The sequence below is a fragment of the Camelus dromedarius genome, chromosome 11 (assembly GCF_036321535.1).
Source record: "Camelus dromedarius isolate mCamDro1 chromosome 11, mCamDro1.pat, whole genome shotgun sequence".
Lineage (NCBI taxonomy): Eukaryota > Metazoa > Chordata > Mammalia > Artiodactyla > Camelidae > Camelus > Camelus dromedarius.
The window spans coordinates 22,222,298-22,238,627 of NC_087446.1; the positions used below are offsets into that span (position 1 = coordinate 22,222,298).

The window sequence follows — 16,330 nt, forward strand, 5'->3', positions numbered from 1 at the left end:
AAAGAGATAGACACACACTTTCATATTGGAACTCCTCTTGCTCGTTCTTAAGTTAGAAACTGCTGGTATGACCTAACACCTATTCCTGCTGGTCTGTGAGATACATGATCCCTTTTCCCCCTTTCATAATTTATTGCTTCAACAGCAGACTTTTGTTAGAGCCCTGCTGTTAAGGGACAAAGAAAACACCCACTTTGTTGAACATTTATGTTTAAAGTGAGTACACTGCACTAAATCACTATATGCCCATGGGAGCATGTCTAACCCAAATTATAGCCATATCTATGATAGAATCAGACCCTGAAGCTTTTTTTTTTGTAATTTTTTTTTAGTATGTCGATTCCTGCAGAAGTCACAAATGTTCTTCCCCTGCACCCCCTCCCCCACCCCAAGTGCCTGAACAAACTAGTTTGTTAGGTTTTCTTGCTACAGATTTCCATGGTGCATCATACTGTGTCATGACCTGTACACAACTTTGTTCCTGCTTTTTAATTGTCACTCTTTTCAGCTAGTCATTAAATCTCTGTAATGGTACTTTCGAAATGTGTTTTGAATGAATGAATGAACAAATCAGCAGTCTAATTACACTGACTTACATTGAGCAGGTCAGGCTTTGCCCTAAGCCTGTATCCCAGTGTGAATTTCCTCCACAGTGATGGTACCTCATCCAACTGATAAATATTTATCCTTCAAAACATTACATAATAATTAGTCGTCCATAGTGGATAGCCCCTGTAAATAGCAAAGAATAAATAGTAAGTCTGTGTATGGGTTTGAAGTTCAATCATTGGTGGTTAATGCCTTTAATTTGTGTTAGGTGCATTTTAGTTCTTAAGTTTGTTTGTTTTATATCACAAAATTCTCCTGGAGGCAGAGGAAATATTTGAAAGAGATTTGACTATGATCCCAGGAAATACATATAGACCTACCTGAATAGTATTTGTTTTCATGGGGGGAGGAATAGAGTGGGGAAGAGGGAAAAAATTTTGTCTTTAAAAAATTTTAACTCTTTGTAACACGGAGGCAGCTTTGTGAAATATTTAAGAGCATCAATTTTGTCAGTAAACAGGCTTGGATTCAAATCTCCCATTTATTGGTCCTGTGATGGACCTTGTTCAAATTGCTTAATCCTTATACTTCATCTGCAAGACTGTGTTATGATGCTGCCTAGAGTTATAGCAAGGATTAAATAAAATGCCTGGAAGCTTGATATAATTGTATAATAAAGGCTAGAGAGTTTTTAGGTGTTAATCTTATTCTGATTCTAACTACTCACAGCTATGCCTGCGCGGGGATATTGCCTACACTCACTGGTAAACATTTCCACTAAGAGAAGTAGGCCCTGAACACAAAGAAAAACCCCTTTATGAGATGTGTTAATCAGACTCCCCAAGGAACAGAACCAATAGTATGTATATACAGTAAAGAAATTTATTATAAGGCACTGATTCATGCAATTATGAAGGTTGAGGAGTCCGACGAGCTGCCCTCTGTAAGCTGGAGACCCAGGAAGGATGGTGATGTGGTTCAGAGGCCTGCGAACCTGGTGTAAATTCCAGGCTGAGTCTGTTGACCTGAGAACCAGGAGATCTGAAGGCAGAGATCAGTGTTCCAGCCCAGGGAGAGAGAAAGCAAATCTTCCCATTCTCTCTCTCTTTTTTTTTTTTTTTTTTTTGACTCTCTCCAGACCCTCAGCAGATTGGGTGACGCCCACCCACATTGAGAAAGGCAACCTGCTTTGCTCAGTCTGCCGAATACAGTGCTAATCTTCCTGAAGCATCCTCACAGACACACTCAGAAATAATGTGTAACCAGATTATCTGGGCATCCTAGGATCCAGTGAAAATGACGCATAAAATTAGCTATTACTCTCAGTGTATTGGTTAGGATGCATTTCTTGGTGAAGCTGATTGGCAACTGGAGGCAGTTGGAGGCTGTAGTTTATCCACCTTTGAAGCAAATCCAAGATGTTTATATATTGTATGAATCTGGAAAGAAAGAAGTTTATTGATACCAAAAATGAAACAGCACTGGCTCTATAAGCAGGAGAGAGGGGGCAATTATTAAAGTTTCAACAAAGAATAGGCACATGTTTCCAATGGATCAGTGTGGGGTCGTGGGAAGACTGTGGTGTGAAGCCTGGCAGCTCTGAATTTGAATCTCATCTTCAGACTTTCCATTTGTTGTTACCATGGGCAAGTTGTTTAACTCTCTCTCTGATGTTTTCATATCTCTAAAGTGAAAAGAGTAATACTATTTTAAACTGCTAATTTTAAAGGTGAAAAGAAATAATGTAGAAAACTATCATAAAACCACTCGGTATTAATTCTCTGTCTTACTTCCTATTAAGTACAATTTTTTAATTAGGAAGGTATATTCACACCTATTATTATTGTATGACATGTAGAGGAAAATATAGCCTTAATTATACATTCAGAAGACACCTGTAAAGTGAATTATGCATGTATTAATATACAGTGTAGTCTGTGACTCCTAGATCCAACAATAATTAGCTACGTGAATTTGAGTAACCATTCTGATTTTGGGACTCCTTATTTGTAAAATGGGAGTTATACCATTACAGTATTATTGAGAGAATTACACAAGATAATTGTTGTGAAGCCTTTTGTTCAAGACCTGTTTCAGAGTAGAAATGGGCTTATATGGGATAAAGGCTTATTTAGATGTCATAGTCCAGGTTCTAACTCAGGAGAAGCACCTTTGTAGTGAATGCTCTATGTCTTCACCTATTTTTCAGACATTGTACTATAGTGAGAATATACTTCTTCTTTAGACCCTAAGCAAAAGCTAATTTTAAAATGAAAAAGGTAAATAAAAGCTACAACTTGTTCATTTCCTCCCTGATATTAATTGATAGAGTTTTTAGTAATGCATTGGAAATACACAACCAGTTTTTTGATTGGATGCCTACTGCCCCATATTTGACAGCTTAGAATTTTTAAGAAGCATCTTTATGAAGTAGGATGTTATTACTGTACTTTATTCACCTGTCAAAGTCTAAACAAAATTCAATTTAGAATAAATAAACAGGTCTCTGTCAAAAGAAAGATACCAGAGAGGAGGCTTAACTGTATTTTCTATAACCTACTTGGCAGTTCTGTGACACTTAAAAGTGCCACCCAGTGAAGCAGGTTTCAGCTTTGGGGAGCTATGTAATAGAATCACGTGTGCACAGCTGTCTAGTTCATGTCACATGGTTGTTGTCTATTTCTGCATCTCCATTTCCACTCTTCTTCGTGCAATAAAAGTACAGAGCTGGGAAGCAATTTGCTCGTTACCCTGCCCCGTGGAATTTAACCTTTTCAAGAAGTGACATCTTTTGATTTTGCTCACAGTACATACAGTGTATAATAATTATGTATAATGACTTAGCAGTCATTTAAAATAAGTATCCAATTAAATTACACTTTTTGTAGCACATGTATTATTATTCTAATAAATTAAACTATTGTGTTTTCTGTAAAAAGTTAACTATTTAAAATACATTTCCTTCCTCTCTTAGTATTTTTCTGCCCCAAACCCTCTTTGTAAAAATGTCATTTTTACCTATTAAATTGAAATAGTCTAGTTCAAAAAAAGGGAAAGGAGAGGACAGATGAGCTTATGATCTGAGAAAAAAAAATATAAGTAGAGAGAATTCTTTTGCTTGGTTCTCAAATACAAAGTCTATTATCCTAGGGTGACCTGAAGGCCATAGAAGTGCCAGGTGAGACCAGAAAATTTATATAATTTTTTCTCTGGTATCTCCTGTGGAGCTCAAATTCAATCACTTACATCTCACTGAATCTTTTTTCTGAGATGAAAATCCTACCTATTTCTATTTCACTTGATAATTCCTGTGAGTTTCCCTTTTTTCTAGTTATTTGGGGATTGAGAAGATTAATTAAAATGCTTTTATTTAAAAAAAATGCTACTAATGTCATTACTCTTTTGGGAAAACAGTGATAATTCTGACCACTCTGATGTCTAGGCATTTAATTTAATAAGAGTTCCAATTTCATGCACCTATTATGCTCTTAAATTATGTAAGTTTAATTGAATATTTTAATTGCAAATTTCACACTTGGCAATTACCTGGGCTGGTTATCACTGAAAACCAGACAACTCATACTTTGTATTCATTCAAATATAATTAAAATAAGTTTTCCTTAAAATTCTCTGTAAGAGTCATACTTGGTATTACATTTTTTATGAATTTATATAGCTAAAAACAAACAAAACAACAATACATGTGCTTTCTTATCAGTAGGGAAGAGGTTGGTTTGTAAGTGATGAGAAATCCCAAATAATATGAACTTTAAACTAGTTAAAGTTGCATTCTCTGTCTTATAAAAAGAAGTCCAGAAGTGTGCATTCCTGGGATCATAGGAAAGTTGTTATAAAGGCTCAGTTTCCTGGACTCCATTCAGTTTGTTCTCCACCATCCTCAGAACAGGGCTTCCACCTTATAGTCAGAACAGAGGAAAAGTAAGGGAGAACATGCTCCTTGCACTTTAAGGATTTTTCCTGAAGGTGCTCGGACCACTGTGCTTTCATTTCGTTGGACAGAATTTAGTCACATGACCAAGATCACCAACCTGATTGGTCAGCATTCTTTGTTCCTATTCAATGGCTGGTGCATATTAGGTACTTGCTTTCTAAGCTCTTGTGTTACTCTGAACTTTGGAATTACTGCAGTTGATTCCAACAGTAGTAACTTATTTCATTTACAGTTTTCACTTTAAAAAAGGACTTTGATTCTATTTACCACTGGGATAGTCACTTGAGATTTTTGCCTGATACCCATTTTATTAAGCAAGATTTGAGGGCATTTTTGTGTTATGAGTGTGACATGCTATTAATTATCACTTCTGTTTGATAATAGAGATTTTAAAAATACCCTGTTATAAACTTAGCCTAAACTAAGCATAAATCTTGGAATAACAGAAGAAATGCAACTGTAATGCCATTTCACAATTAAATTATATAAAATCTCATTATTAGAGTCATTAGCTAAATTAGCAAATTTGATTAGGAAATTTGGATGAATGTGAAGTTCAAATATGATGCCAAACCAGTGCTAATTAATTTCAGTTGGGAAATTCCAAAGACATAAATACCTTGGAAAAAAATTGAACATTAAAATACATAATATAAAAAAATAAAATACATAATATTTTATCTCTCAGGAAAGAAATCTTAGTTTCTAAGTACCTGTATGTGTTAAAGGATAATCAAACAAAATGAAATTCAGAAAAAAAGCCTCAATTTAAAATGAACATGATGTTTTTGTTAGTAATTTGACCTTGGTGATTATAAATTATTTTGTGTACCATTGCCTGTAAGCATTAAGCTATCTGATTTATTTGGATTACTAAGAATTTTTGCCCAGGGAGTAGCCAAACTGCTTATTACTGAAATATTCTCAATAATATAATCATAATTTAAGTTGCCTCAGCTTTTCAGTTTGCAAACTGCTTCCTACGTAGATTGTCATTTAGTTCCCATGAAGCTGTCATTGTTGCTATTGGTAGATCAAAATGCAATCCTCTGTAACTTTGATTTTTCATGCACTTGGAAGCTTGATCTGCCTGGAACTCCACTCCATGCATGCTTGACTTCTCTAGGAATCTCACCTGACCTGTCATCTTGGAAAGGTATCCCTTTTGTGGGTTCCCCAAACATTTGATGCTTAATTTACACTATACTGTGAAAGTTTACTTGTCCGTCTTCACCATGAGATAGTTCATTCAAAAACTATGTATTTATTGTTTGGTAATTTTTTTCTCAATGTGTAATATTTTGTAGGAGTACCACAAATTATGCTTTAGTGGAATCAGAAAAGGAAAGAAAGCTACTATCCTATAGTATTTCCTTAGTTTTAAAGGCACATGACTCTATGTAAAACCACATCCTGTGTTACCCACGTTCTGTGTAAACATTGGCTTAGTAACTGCAATCAGTATGTATTCTTGAAAAGTATACTTTTTAATCTTCTGATGTGCTTTATCAATACCAACTTTTGAGTATGTCAGATTTCAATCATTTTTAAAGTCCTTTGTTAGAACCTGAGGCGAAGGGTAGCTTTACTCGAAGATACGTAGCTTTTTTGACAGTTCTGTATGAAGGGCAGTCTTCTATGAAGAGCCGCTGATGTTTTGTTTGGTTGTACTGACTGAGGTGGGGGAGGGTATGCTTTTTTTTTAATTTTTAGAAAAAATTTTTTTTGCCTATTTAAAGGAGAACAATCAGTGGTAATAATGATAGATTAGATTTTTATTAAAAAAAAATTTATTCCCTGTAGTTTGCTTTCTTACATTTTCTAATCTTTACATAGTTTGTGTATGTGATTGTCAGGGACATGAGGACCTTATGTTCCCAAAAAATGTGTTGCCCATAGTACATATGAAATGTTAAATGTGGTTTCTTAACCTCAGCACTATTGACATTTTGTGATTTGAGAGCTATCTTCTAACATGTTTACATATTCAGTGGTGTACCTGGTCTCTACCCAGTAGCATCCATTCCCTAGTGACAATCAGAATTGTTCTCAAAAGTTGTCCAGTGTCCCCTGGGGGCAAAATTGCCCCTGGTTGAGAAACAACTGGGCTAAAAAAATGTTCCTCTTCTGTCTCTGTAAATATTTAGTATCAGCTGGGGATTTGTATGCCTTTTTGCACTTAATGTTTGCATCTAATTCTGACCAATCCACTGTTACCACGGGTTTGACTGCTTTCCATTTATCAAGTGTCTAGATTATGGTGATTCTTTTAAATGGCATTTTAGACAAAGACAGGGTTGTTAGGGGAGCACTCTCACAGGATAAGAAATTCTGCGCACTCACTGGCCGTTCCTAGAACGTGTGATCAAACTCAGGTGAAAAAAAAAAGCAGAAAGGATTTGAGGGAGAGAATTTTATTGTTTCTTTCCTGAAGTAAAGTGGTCTCCTAGAATTTAAGTTTTAGAGTGAACAGTACTTTGTATATCCATATGTGTTGTCTTCCTTTGACTATGACAAGTATTTATGCTTTGTTTCCCCAATTTATGTCCTTCTTGATTGGCTGCTTAATTTCAGTGACTGTGTTTCTGAAAGATAAATCACTGAAGGAGAAATATGATAAGTAAAATATTTTCTTCTATTAAAAATACTATCATATAGCCAAGGACACACAGACGTATAAAAGTAATCCTGCTGCTTGTTATTTAGAGATCAGTAGCATTTTTTTAAATTTCTCCCCCAAAAGACACTTTAACTTCACATCAGTGTATATTATGGGTCAGTTTCCTTATTGTAAAGCAACTTCACGTAATATGAATACAATTTTTTTCTCATTAGATTCTGGCTTGAGAGAATATTAAAATGTGTTTTTGTTTTTAACATACATAGAAACCAGAAATTTTGTTGATACGATCAGCATGTAAACAAACTATGCCATCAATTTTAAACAGCTGTGGAAAAGGCTTTGCTGTGAAGGCTTTATTAAAATACAGCTCCTCCTTTGTACTTGGACTTCTGGGCTTGAATTGTAGCACAATTCATGCTAGTTGTGTGCCCTTTGGTATGTTACTGAACTTTTTCTTGCCCCAGGTTCATTATCCTTAAAACGGGACTAGTAATAATCACCTATTTCATAAGATTATTGATAAGTACAAATTAAGTTAGTATGTGTAAGTGTAAGGTAATATACGTAACATTGTAAGTGTCAAATACATTTAGCTACCGTCATCATCATCATTATCATCATCACCATAAATTATGATGTGAAGGGTTTCTATCCCTCTATCAAATCTTCAGTAAAATGAAGAATGAATTCTATAAATGTGGAAAACAGTGGTAAGAGAAGCTTCATTGTTACAGCACCAGAATTGACCCCAGTTCATCCTGAACTGCCAAAATGACGTTTCATTCCTTTTCAGAGTATCAGTTCAAGTTTATGTTATATGAAATCTGGAGAGTTTGAGACCAAAGGAAACGTAGCCTAGTGTACATGTATCTAGAATTGAATTATCTTCTCTTTCTCTCTCTCTCTTTTTTTTTTTTTTCCCCCCTTTTAGAAAGAGCGTGGGATTTAGGATCAGAGAAACTGTGTTCCAGTCCTGGCTTTGCCTCTTATTAACCATAAAACCTAGAGTTAGTCGGTGAATTCTCTGTGGATCACTCTTTCTTCCTGATACCTTAGAGTGATGATGACACTTTTTACTGCCGGCTAACTGCTCCTTACCTTCGAGCCTCTGCCAATGTCACTTGGACTCTGAACCTCCCCTCGTCCATTTCTGAGCTGGAGTGGTGTTGCTACTCTGTCCTCTGTCATAGTAATTTTCTGCACCATTTATTTTCTTATTTGTCTTTCTCAATAGATTGTGCATCCACAGGCGAGTGCATTTGTCTGGTTCCTATTGCTGCATGCATACTAGGGCATAGTTGATGCTCAATTAAACCCTTAGCCATGAGAAATCAGTCACAATAGCCATCTAACTTGGACTCACTGCATTGCTAACTTTATTCAGATGATACAGGCAGAAGATGATGGTCTCTAACTCAAAGGGCCACTTGATAAATAATCCTGGAGACTTGGCTGCTGCATCCCTCAGTGTGACTAGTTTCTTCCAAAGAATGGGGCGGGCTGGACAGGATTGTCGAGGTGTGGCTCCCATGCTATATTTTGAGTTGGAGAATGACGGGACTGTAATACATCAGCAGTGGGGAGCCCGTGAGGGTGAATACATCATTTTCAAGGTTTTTGGTCTTTAGGCATACTGTCAAAGATTCGTGCTCATGTCCTGTTCTTTCTGCCTGGCCTAGCAGCATATTTGCCCTTTAGAAATGTAATTATGCGAGACTAATTAGTGGGCTATTGCTGTTACTTAGGCGGCAGAAAAGATAAAAAGGGCATAAAAGTGAACCTTGAGGGGCAGAGTAAAGAGCCTTAGAAAATAAGAGCTGGTAGGCTTTCAAGACTTTTTTAAACCTGGAATGGTGAGGATAAGTGAGAAGTCAAGAGTGATCACCAGGTTTCTGATTTTTAACAACTGGAGTGAATGATAGTGCTGATGGCTGAGGAGACTTTTTAAAATCTATTTCATGTATCTCTTTAGTTAATTTTGAGTGGGAGGAGGGTGGGGTGTAGCTCAGTGGTAGAGCACGTGCTTGGCCTGCACGAGGTCCTGGGTTCTATCCTCAGTGCCTCTGTTGAGGGAAAAGAAGAATTGCAGTGGGAGATACTGTTTTCAATTTTTGAATGGGTTGATTCTGAAATGCCAGTGAGCCCCTAGATTGACGGGGCTCGGTAAGCTGCTGAATTTTCAACAGTTCTGGGTGTCGGGAGAGAGATTGCTATTTGAGAACTGACAACAGTCAACATATGAGCAGCAGGTATGCATGCTGTCCTGTGGGGACAGTATTTACCAAGAAAAGGAGAAAAATACAAAGTCCTGTGAGATGCCAGCTTCTTTTAAAGGAATATACACACTTTTCTTCATTCTCTGAAGTATGGTCCCAGGGATAGAGAACTAGGGGAGACTGGTTCCCCAGAAGCGGAGGAAATGGAGTTTCAGAAAGGAAGATGGGTTTAACAGTCAGAAGTGCTACAGTTGATTGGGTGGTTCGTACTATTTGGGGGTTTTGATAGTTAGAGGAAATTTGATGATAACATTTCAGCAGAATTCCAAGAAAGAGCCTAAACTAGATTTAGGGGCAAATGAGATTTGAGTCATTGGACGTATGTACACAGGAACGTGATAAAGACAATTAAGGTTGTAGATAAGTTTCTGAAATGAGATGATGTATATGAGCTTAGGTCACTGGAGAGCTTTTGTCAAAATTATTTTTATAAAGCATATTATTCCTTTTTTGTAAAGTGTGTGAGTATTCTCTTTATCAGTTTTACTTGCTTTTAAAGACAGTTGTATCTTTACGAATTAGAATTCCCTCCAGAGGGAACTGCATTTCAAAAAGACACATGCATCCCAATGTTCATAGCAGCACTATATACAATAGCCAAGACATGGAAACAACCTAAATGTCCATCAACAGATAACTGGATAAAGACGCTGTGGTATATTTATATGATGGAATACTACTCAGCCATAAAAAGAATAAAATAATGCCATTTGCAGCAACACAGATGGACCTGGAGATCATCATTCTGAGTGAAGTAAGCCAGAAAGAAAAAGAATGCCACGTGATTATCACTCTATGTAGAATCTAAAAAAAAAAAAAAAAAAAAAAAAAAAGAAAAGGCACAAATGAACTTATTTATAAAACAGAAACAGACTCACAGGCATAGAAAACAAACTTATGGTTACCAGGGGGGATAGGAGGGGAGGGATAAAGTGGGAGTTTGAGATTTTCAGATACTAACTACTATATATAAAATAGATAAACAAGATTTTTCTGTATAGCACAGGGAACTATATTCAATATCTTGTAGTAACCTATAATGAAAAAGAATATGGAAATGAATATATGTATGTACATGTATGACTGAAACATTATGCTGTACACCAGAAATTGACACAACATTGTAAACTGCAATTTAAAAAAAAAGTTCACATGCTCTTGAATACTGCAGGAACCTGCATTCTCCCTTGTTCCCAGCAACTGAAAAGTGCATTTAATAGTGAAGCATATCAATTTCCTAATCAAATTGTTGCTCAGAAATGCTTATAGACATGTACATTTCTGTATACATGCTAGTGTTCATGAGTTTTGGAATGGTTTCATCTGTTCAAATGGCTCTTTTAACAAATATTAGGAATAATGAGGTGAATATATGCTAATGACACAAGTGAGCAAACTTTAATTTACAAATGATTTACTTCATTATTTTTCAATCATGCCCATTAAATAATAAGCTGAGTATTTTTAAAATACTCTACAAAATGACAAGTTTTTGCCCATAGCCTTCTCATTTCACAAACCTGCATTTTACCAGCCTCTTGAAGGCCTTGGAAGCTGGCAAGTGGAATCTGCAATTTGAGGTTGATGACAGCAGTCCTCAGGCCCAAGAGAGGTGCCAAATGTCTGGAAGACATGTGCTGATTGTAAGAGAATAGTGATAGACCAGAAAGCCCTCCATGATTGCTTTTGGAATTTAGTCCAATTTCTTGACACTGCATTTTCATAGATATGATTATAATTCTCATTGAGGTCAGGAGGGCAGGGCTTGGAAATGCTGGAATAATCCACATGGTCCCTCACTGCCAAAGGAACCTCCTGGAGAGGCCCGTGGAGTCTGAGGGTTCGTAGACAAAAGCATATCTCAAAACAGTGAACTGAAATTTGCCCAGTGTTCTGAAATTCAAAGCTTATTTGACCAAATCCAACTAATAAGGAAATAATGTGGATGATTTTCCGTCTTTGTTCCCTGATGGCATCTGATTAGATTCTGTCTTTCTTTATCTTACTGACTCAGATTGCCTTTTGCCTTTTGGGCAGTCATGGGCCAGTATTTCTCAAGCCATATGGCTAGTAAGAGAGGCATCTCATGTTAATTTTATATATATATATATATAAAATATATGTATGTATGTATATGTATGTATGTATATCTCACAGCCTTAGACAAGTTTCCGTTCTGAAATGATGAAAAACTGTGTGTGTTCCAAGGAGAAATCCAGGTGGTGTGTAATTCTAGTGGGAGGGAAAAGACTTCTGGAAAGGGGAAAGTTCAGTGGGGGGGGGGGGGGTAAAGGGCTTTTTGAAAATACTTTTTAAAACTTTCTAATGCAACGTAAATGCAACTGATACCTCTCCAGTATTTTCTCTCCTGAGGAATCATTTCCTTCTATTTAGAATTTATTTTTATAGTACTAGGTCATTTTTATGGCCCTGCTAACCATTTTTATTTTTGAAATATAAAATAAAAATCTGTGGTTTTATGTATAGTAATACAGTCCTGTCTCCAAATTTCTATTTTCCTCATGCAGAGGGTTACTCCTGCAGGAGAACAGCAGGTTTGCAGAAGCACTGCATTATTACAAATTGGCTATCGGGAGCAGGCCTACCCTGGCTTGTAAGTAATAGTCAAATCGTTTTAAAATATCTCTTTCTTTCTCCATAAAAATGGTGACCTACAGCCTCACAGATTAAAAAACATGGTATTTCTGTTTCTGAACACTTGCTGATCAAATTATGAGCCCTTAACAACGACATCTCTCTCAGTTTTAATGTTTTGACATCTGTTTAGCATTCTAAGATACTAAAATAAATACAACTTGTTCATCTAGATTTTAAGCTCATAATATTCTGAGCTCCTTCAAGGCAGAGACTAAAACATATATTTTTCAGTAGCACCTCTACTTCTTACTATATTCTTGTTCTTTTGTATATTTGTTTCTGAGGTATTTATTTCTTGGTTTTCTTTTAAAATCAGAAATCATACATAGAAACTAAATTGAAGTAAAGAGAGCTTTATTGTTTCCACAGTGGACATCATCTTCTTACACCAATATTTCCACTTTTCCCCCTCAGCTGCATATTTAAACACCGGAATTATTCTTATGAACCAAGGAAAGACAGAAGAAGCCCGACGCACGTTCCTTAAGTGTTCTGAGATCCCAGACGAAAACCTGAAGGACCCGCATGCGCATAAGAGCTCGGTGACCAGCTGTCTGTACAACCTGGGGAAGCTCTACCATGAGCAGGGACACTATGAGGTCAGGCTGAAACCTCTCTCTCTGCCCTATTCCTTCCCATTGCTCTGATCCCATCTCAGTGTTTCCTACCTATGATCTCATTGTAGGGACACTATGATCCTTTAAGAAGCTAATCGATGTTTTCATTAAAAGAGTTTCATGGTGCCATTCTTTTGAAGAAGAATTCTGCTAAACAAAACTTAACAGATCTTTACTATGAATTCATCAGAGTAATTGCGACTCCTTCTGAAAGGGAAATAACATGCATTGCTTCTCAAGCTTATTGGCTTACTGTCTCCTTGATTTTTTTTTCATGACACATTTCAAGACATATTCTTACTGTTATCTATATCTGTTGTTTGATGTTAAAAAATACATTTTTGTACTCAATTAAGAAAGTGATTTGATGTTAAATCCTACCCCTTTAATTCTTTTTAAAATCCTATTGCAGTGAAAAGTAATTTTATTGTGTTTTTTTTTTTTAATTGGGAAGAGAGAAAAAATGATGGGGATAAGCTCATGTACAGGAAGTTGGGTGGTTTGCCCAGTCCCGCCCGCCCTCTCTCCCGCTAAGTCTGCCTGCACGTTCATGGGTTTCTTCTCTCATACCGCTGCTGCCTCTCTCAGACCACACGCCCTCTTACTCTTACACAATGTATCAAGACTGCAATATAAGGATAAAGATACTACTTTAAAAATAATTGCATTTAATAATCTCAGTCGGTCTCAGTAGCTAGACGAGGGGTTACCTGATATTTTATTTAGATCCTCTTTGATTGCCTGATTCGAAGTAACTATGAATTTAAATGACTCTGGGTGAATTTTTCTAGTTATTTTTATTCCATAATCTGTGTGAACTGAAAAATTTATAGCAAAGGAAAAGAGCATTGGTAGCATTCGACTCCTTGTTAAACTAATTTTATATGACCTTCTTCACTGATCGGGTTGAATATTTTTATTCATGAAATTGAGGTAATAGGGTATCAGAGGACAGCTCAGTTATTTTACTCTAAATGAACCACTGAGAAAGAGCAATGGGAGAGTTTAATTTTGCAAGGATGTTATTACTTTATTTCCAGCGAAAATCCCTGTACTCTTTTTCTGTTTCTTAAATTAGGATGCTCTGAGTGTGTACAAGGAAGCAATTCAGAAAATGCCAAGGCAGTTTGCCCCCCAAAGCTTGTACAACATGATGGGTAAGTAAAGCAGTCATATTTTAAATGATATTTCAGGGACCTGTGGAGAAATTAAAACCAATGCTTCTGTTAAATGTAATTCTAATAAATCATATTGTTAAGCATCACTTAAAAAAAAAACAAAACCCTGTTCACAGTTGGGTGTCACATTTGAATTTTCACAAACCACACTTACTCTGATGCTAATAAACGTGTTAACATAGGGATTCTCAACAAATTGGCCAGGTCCCAGAGTTGTTGCTGAGGGGTTCATAAACCCATGTGGGTATTTAGTATTAGCTAAACTCTAGAGATTGAAAATGATGAATAAAAAAGACATAGATTTTAATGAATTCATCAGATGCACAATAATTTTTGGTTATGCTATTTCCTTAATCAGAATATTCCTAAAAGTGGCTATGTTATGATGTAGAGATTCATTAAAATTTATTTTTATTGAAGTATAGTTGATATACAGTTTTGTGTTAGTTTCAGGTGTACAGCAAAGTGATTCAGTTATACATATACAAATATATTCCTTTTCCTTTTTAGCTGCTTTTCCATTATATGTTATTACAAGATACTGAATATAGTTCCCCGTGCTATACAGTAGTTCCTTGTTTATCTATTTTATATATAATAGTGTGTGTATGTTAATCCCAAACTTCTAATTTATCCCTCCTTGCTGCCCCTTTCCCTTTGGTAACCATAGTTTGTTTTCTATGTCTGTAAGTCTGTTTCTGGTTTGTAAATAAATTCATTTGTATCACTTTTTTTAAGATTCCATATATAGATGATATTCTGAGATATATGATTTGTGATGCTTATTAAAGATGAGACTAACTGAGCCAACTGTATGGTTTTCCTTGATAAAGACTTGGATCGCCAGAGGCTTTTTTCAGAGTATTATTTTAGAGTAAAAATAATACTGTGAAGAATGTACATATTCTACTATGATTATTCCCTTTTCTATGTGGAAAAATTAGCTTAATTCTCTTATTTGTCAGAAAATATGTAAGGTAGTGTATGGATTTTTCTAGGTACAAGGGGTCAAGAACTAGAATTCCTAGCAGAATAATCTACCCATCCCCTGCAATTGATCCGTGATTGCCTTTTAATAAATTGTTACGACAGCTAATTGATGATGACACCACTGAAAACTGCCTATTCAGTATGTGACTCTTGAAAAGAATCCCTAAAGTTTAAGCTGTTCTGCTGATGATTAATTTTGCTGTTTCCAGATAAGAGAGAGAAGAGAAAGGGTTGTTTTGTCCTCAAATATTTCTTTTTCATCAAAACACAAAGTGCAAACTCAGATTTTCCTTACACTTTCATTAAACTTGGTGAAGTTGTTTAATATTTCTAGGCCTCCCTCATGCATATAAACTAAATGTGACTACAAGATCTCTAGGATTATTTTCTGCTTCTGTGTTCAGTGATTTGAGAAATTTGATAGTAGCTGTATAGCTTTTGAGTACACACAGAAAATCCCAGATCCTTCCAAACTGGAAAATATACGCCTAGCAAGTGCACTCACTTTCTCTTTTTCCTAAATGAGAGAAAATTTAGAAATAGTTTAAAAAGAATGAGGAACCAGTCAGTAAATAGGGGGGAAAAAAACCCAAAAAACCTGGAAGAGGTTCATAGATTCACTGCTTGTCGCTGGGAATCCCGCCGCCAGTTAGCCTGGGCAGCAGAGAAGTGATTTAATGCTTATGTTAAAGAGGACCCTGGAGTATTTTTAGTTGCTGTTTCCTTTTCTCTTTGGTATAATTTCTAAAGGGTAAAATCTAGCTTTCCTAAATGTACTTTTGCCCTTAAAGTCTTATGAATTAAAACAGCCCCTTTTACTGTCTAACATTTTACCATCAATCTGTCCACCCAGGTGAAATATACATGTTGATAAAGCGGGTGCCTCTAGTATGTGGATTTATCCATTGAATTAACTTTTCTGGGTTAATGGTTTTTCATGTCAAAATGAATATTGAAGGAATTGTTTTCTCTTAAGGTTTGTCTAAGGAGGCACAGTGGCACATTTTATTTTTAATGTTAGTACTTGGGAAGGACTTTTTCTCAATTTTCCACAATTATCAAATAAAATATCTTTTTTTTTTTAAATTAGGAAAGGACTCATCCTTGGCAGCAGACTGCATATGGCATCTTTATTGTTAATAGGAAATGTGGTATTCATGATAGTTAATGATTTCAGAAAATTCATTCAATTATTTTATGTAAATAAATTCGATTGAAAATTCAGCTGGTGCCTTGGGATCTGTGTCTCATATGGTTACACAGACGCTCAGCCTATGCAGGCGGCAAAAGCTAAATGTGTCCCTGAGGTCAGTGCTGAGTCCTTTGTCTTATTTTCCATTATGGAAGGAGGGAGTCGCTTTGCCCAGATTCTGAAAAGCACTCTGACAATTTGTGAGGGGAGAATCCCAGTGTAATTTACAATTCCAGATTTCTCCCATAATTACGGTGACTGCCTTCTGTTTAATTTTATGTGAAGGTCTGTCAGC

General features: G+C 36.0%; 1 protein-coding gene across 2 annotated transcripts in view; it reads left to right on the forward strand.

The window, feature by feature from the left end:
* Positions 1–16,330, forward strand: part of TMTC2 (transmembrane O-mannosyltransferase targeting cadherins 2) — a 470,409-nt gene that overhangs the window by 333,209 nt on the left and 120,870 nt on the right. For both annotated transcript variants that reach the window (XM_064491564.1, XM_010975092.3), the window contains 3 exons: positions 11,929–12,014; positions 12,473–12,657; positions 13,754–13,832. In XM_064491564.1, the coding sequence (XP_064347634.1) occupies positions 11,929–12,014; positions 12,473–12,657; positions 13,754–13,832 (350 nt within the window). The remainder of the gene's footprint in view (positions 1–11,928; positions 12,015–12,472; positions 12,658–13,753; positions 13,833–16,330) is intronic.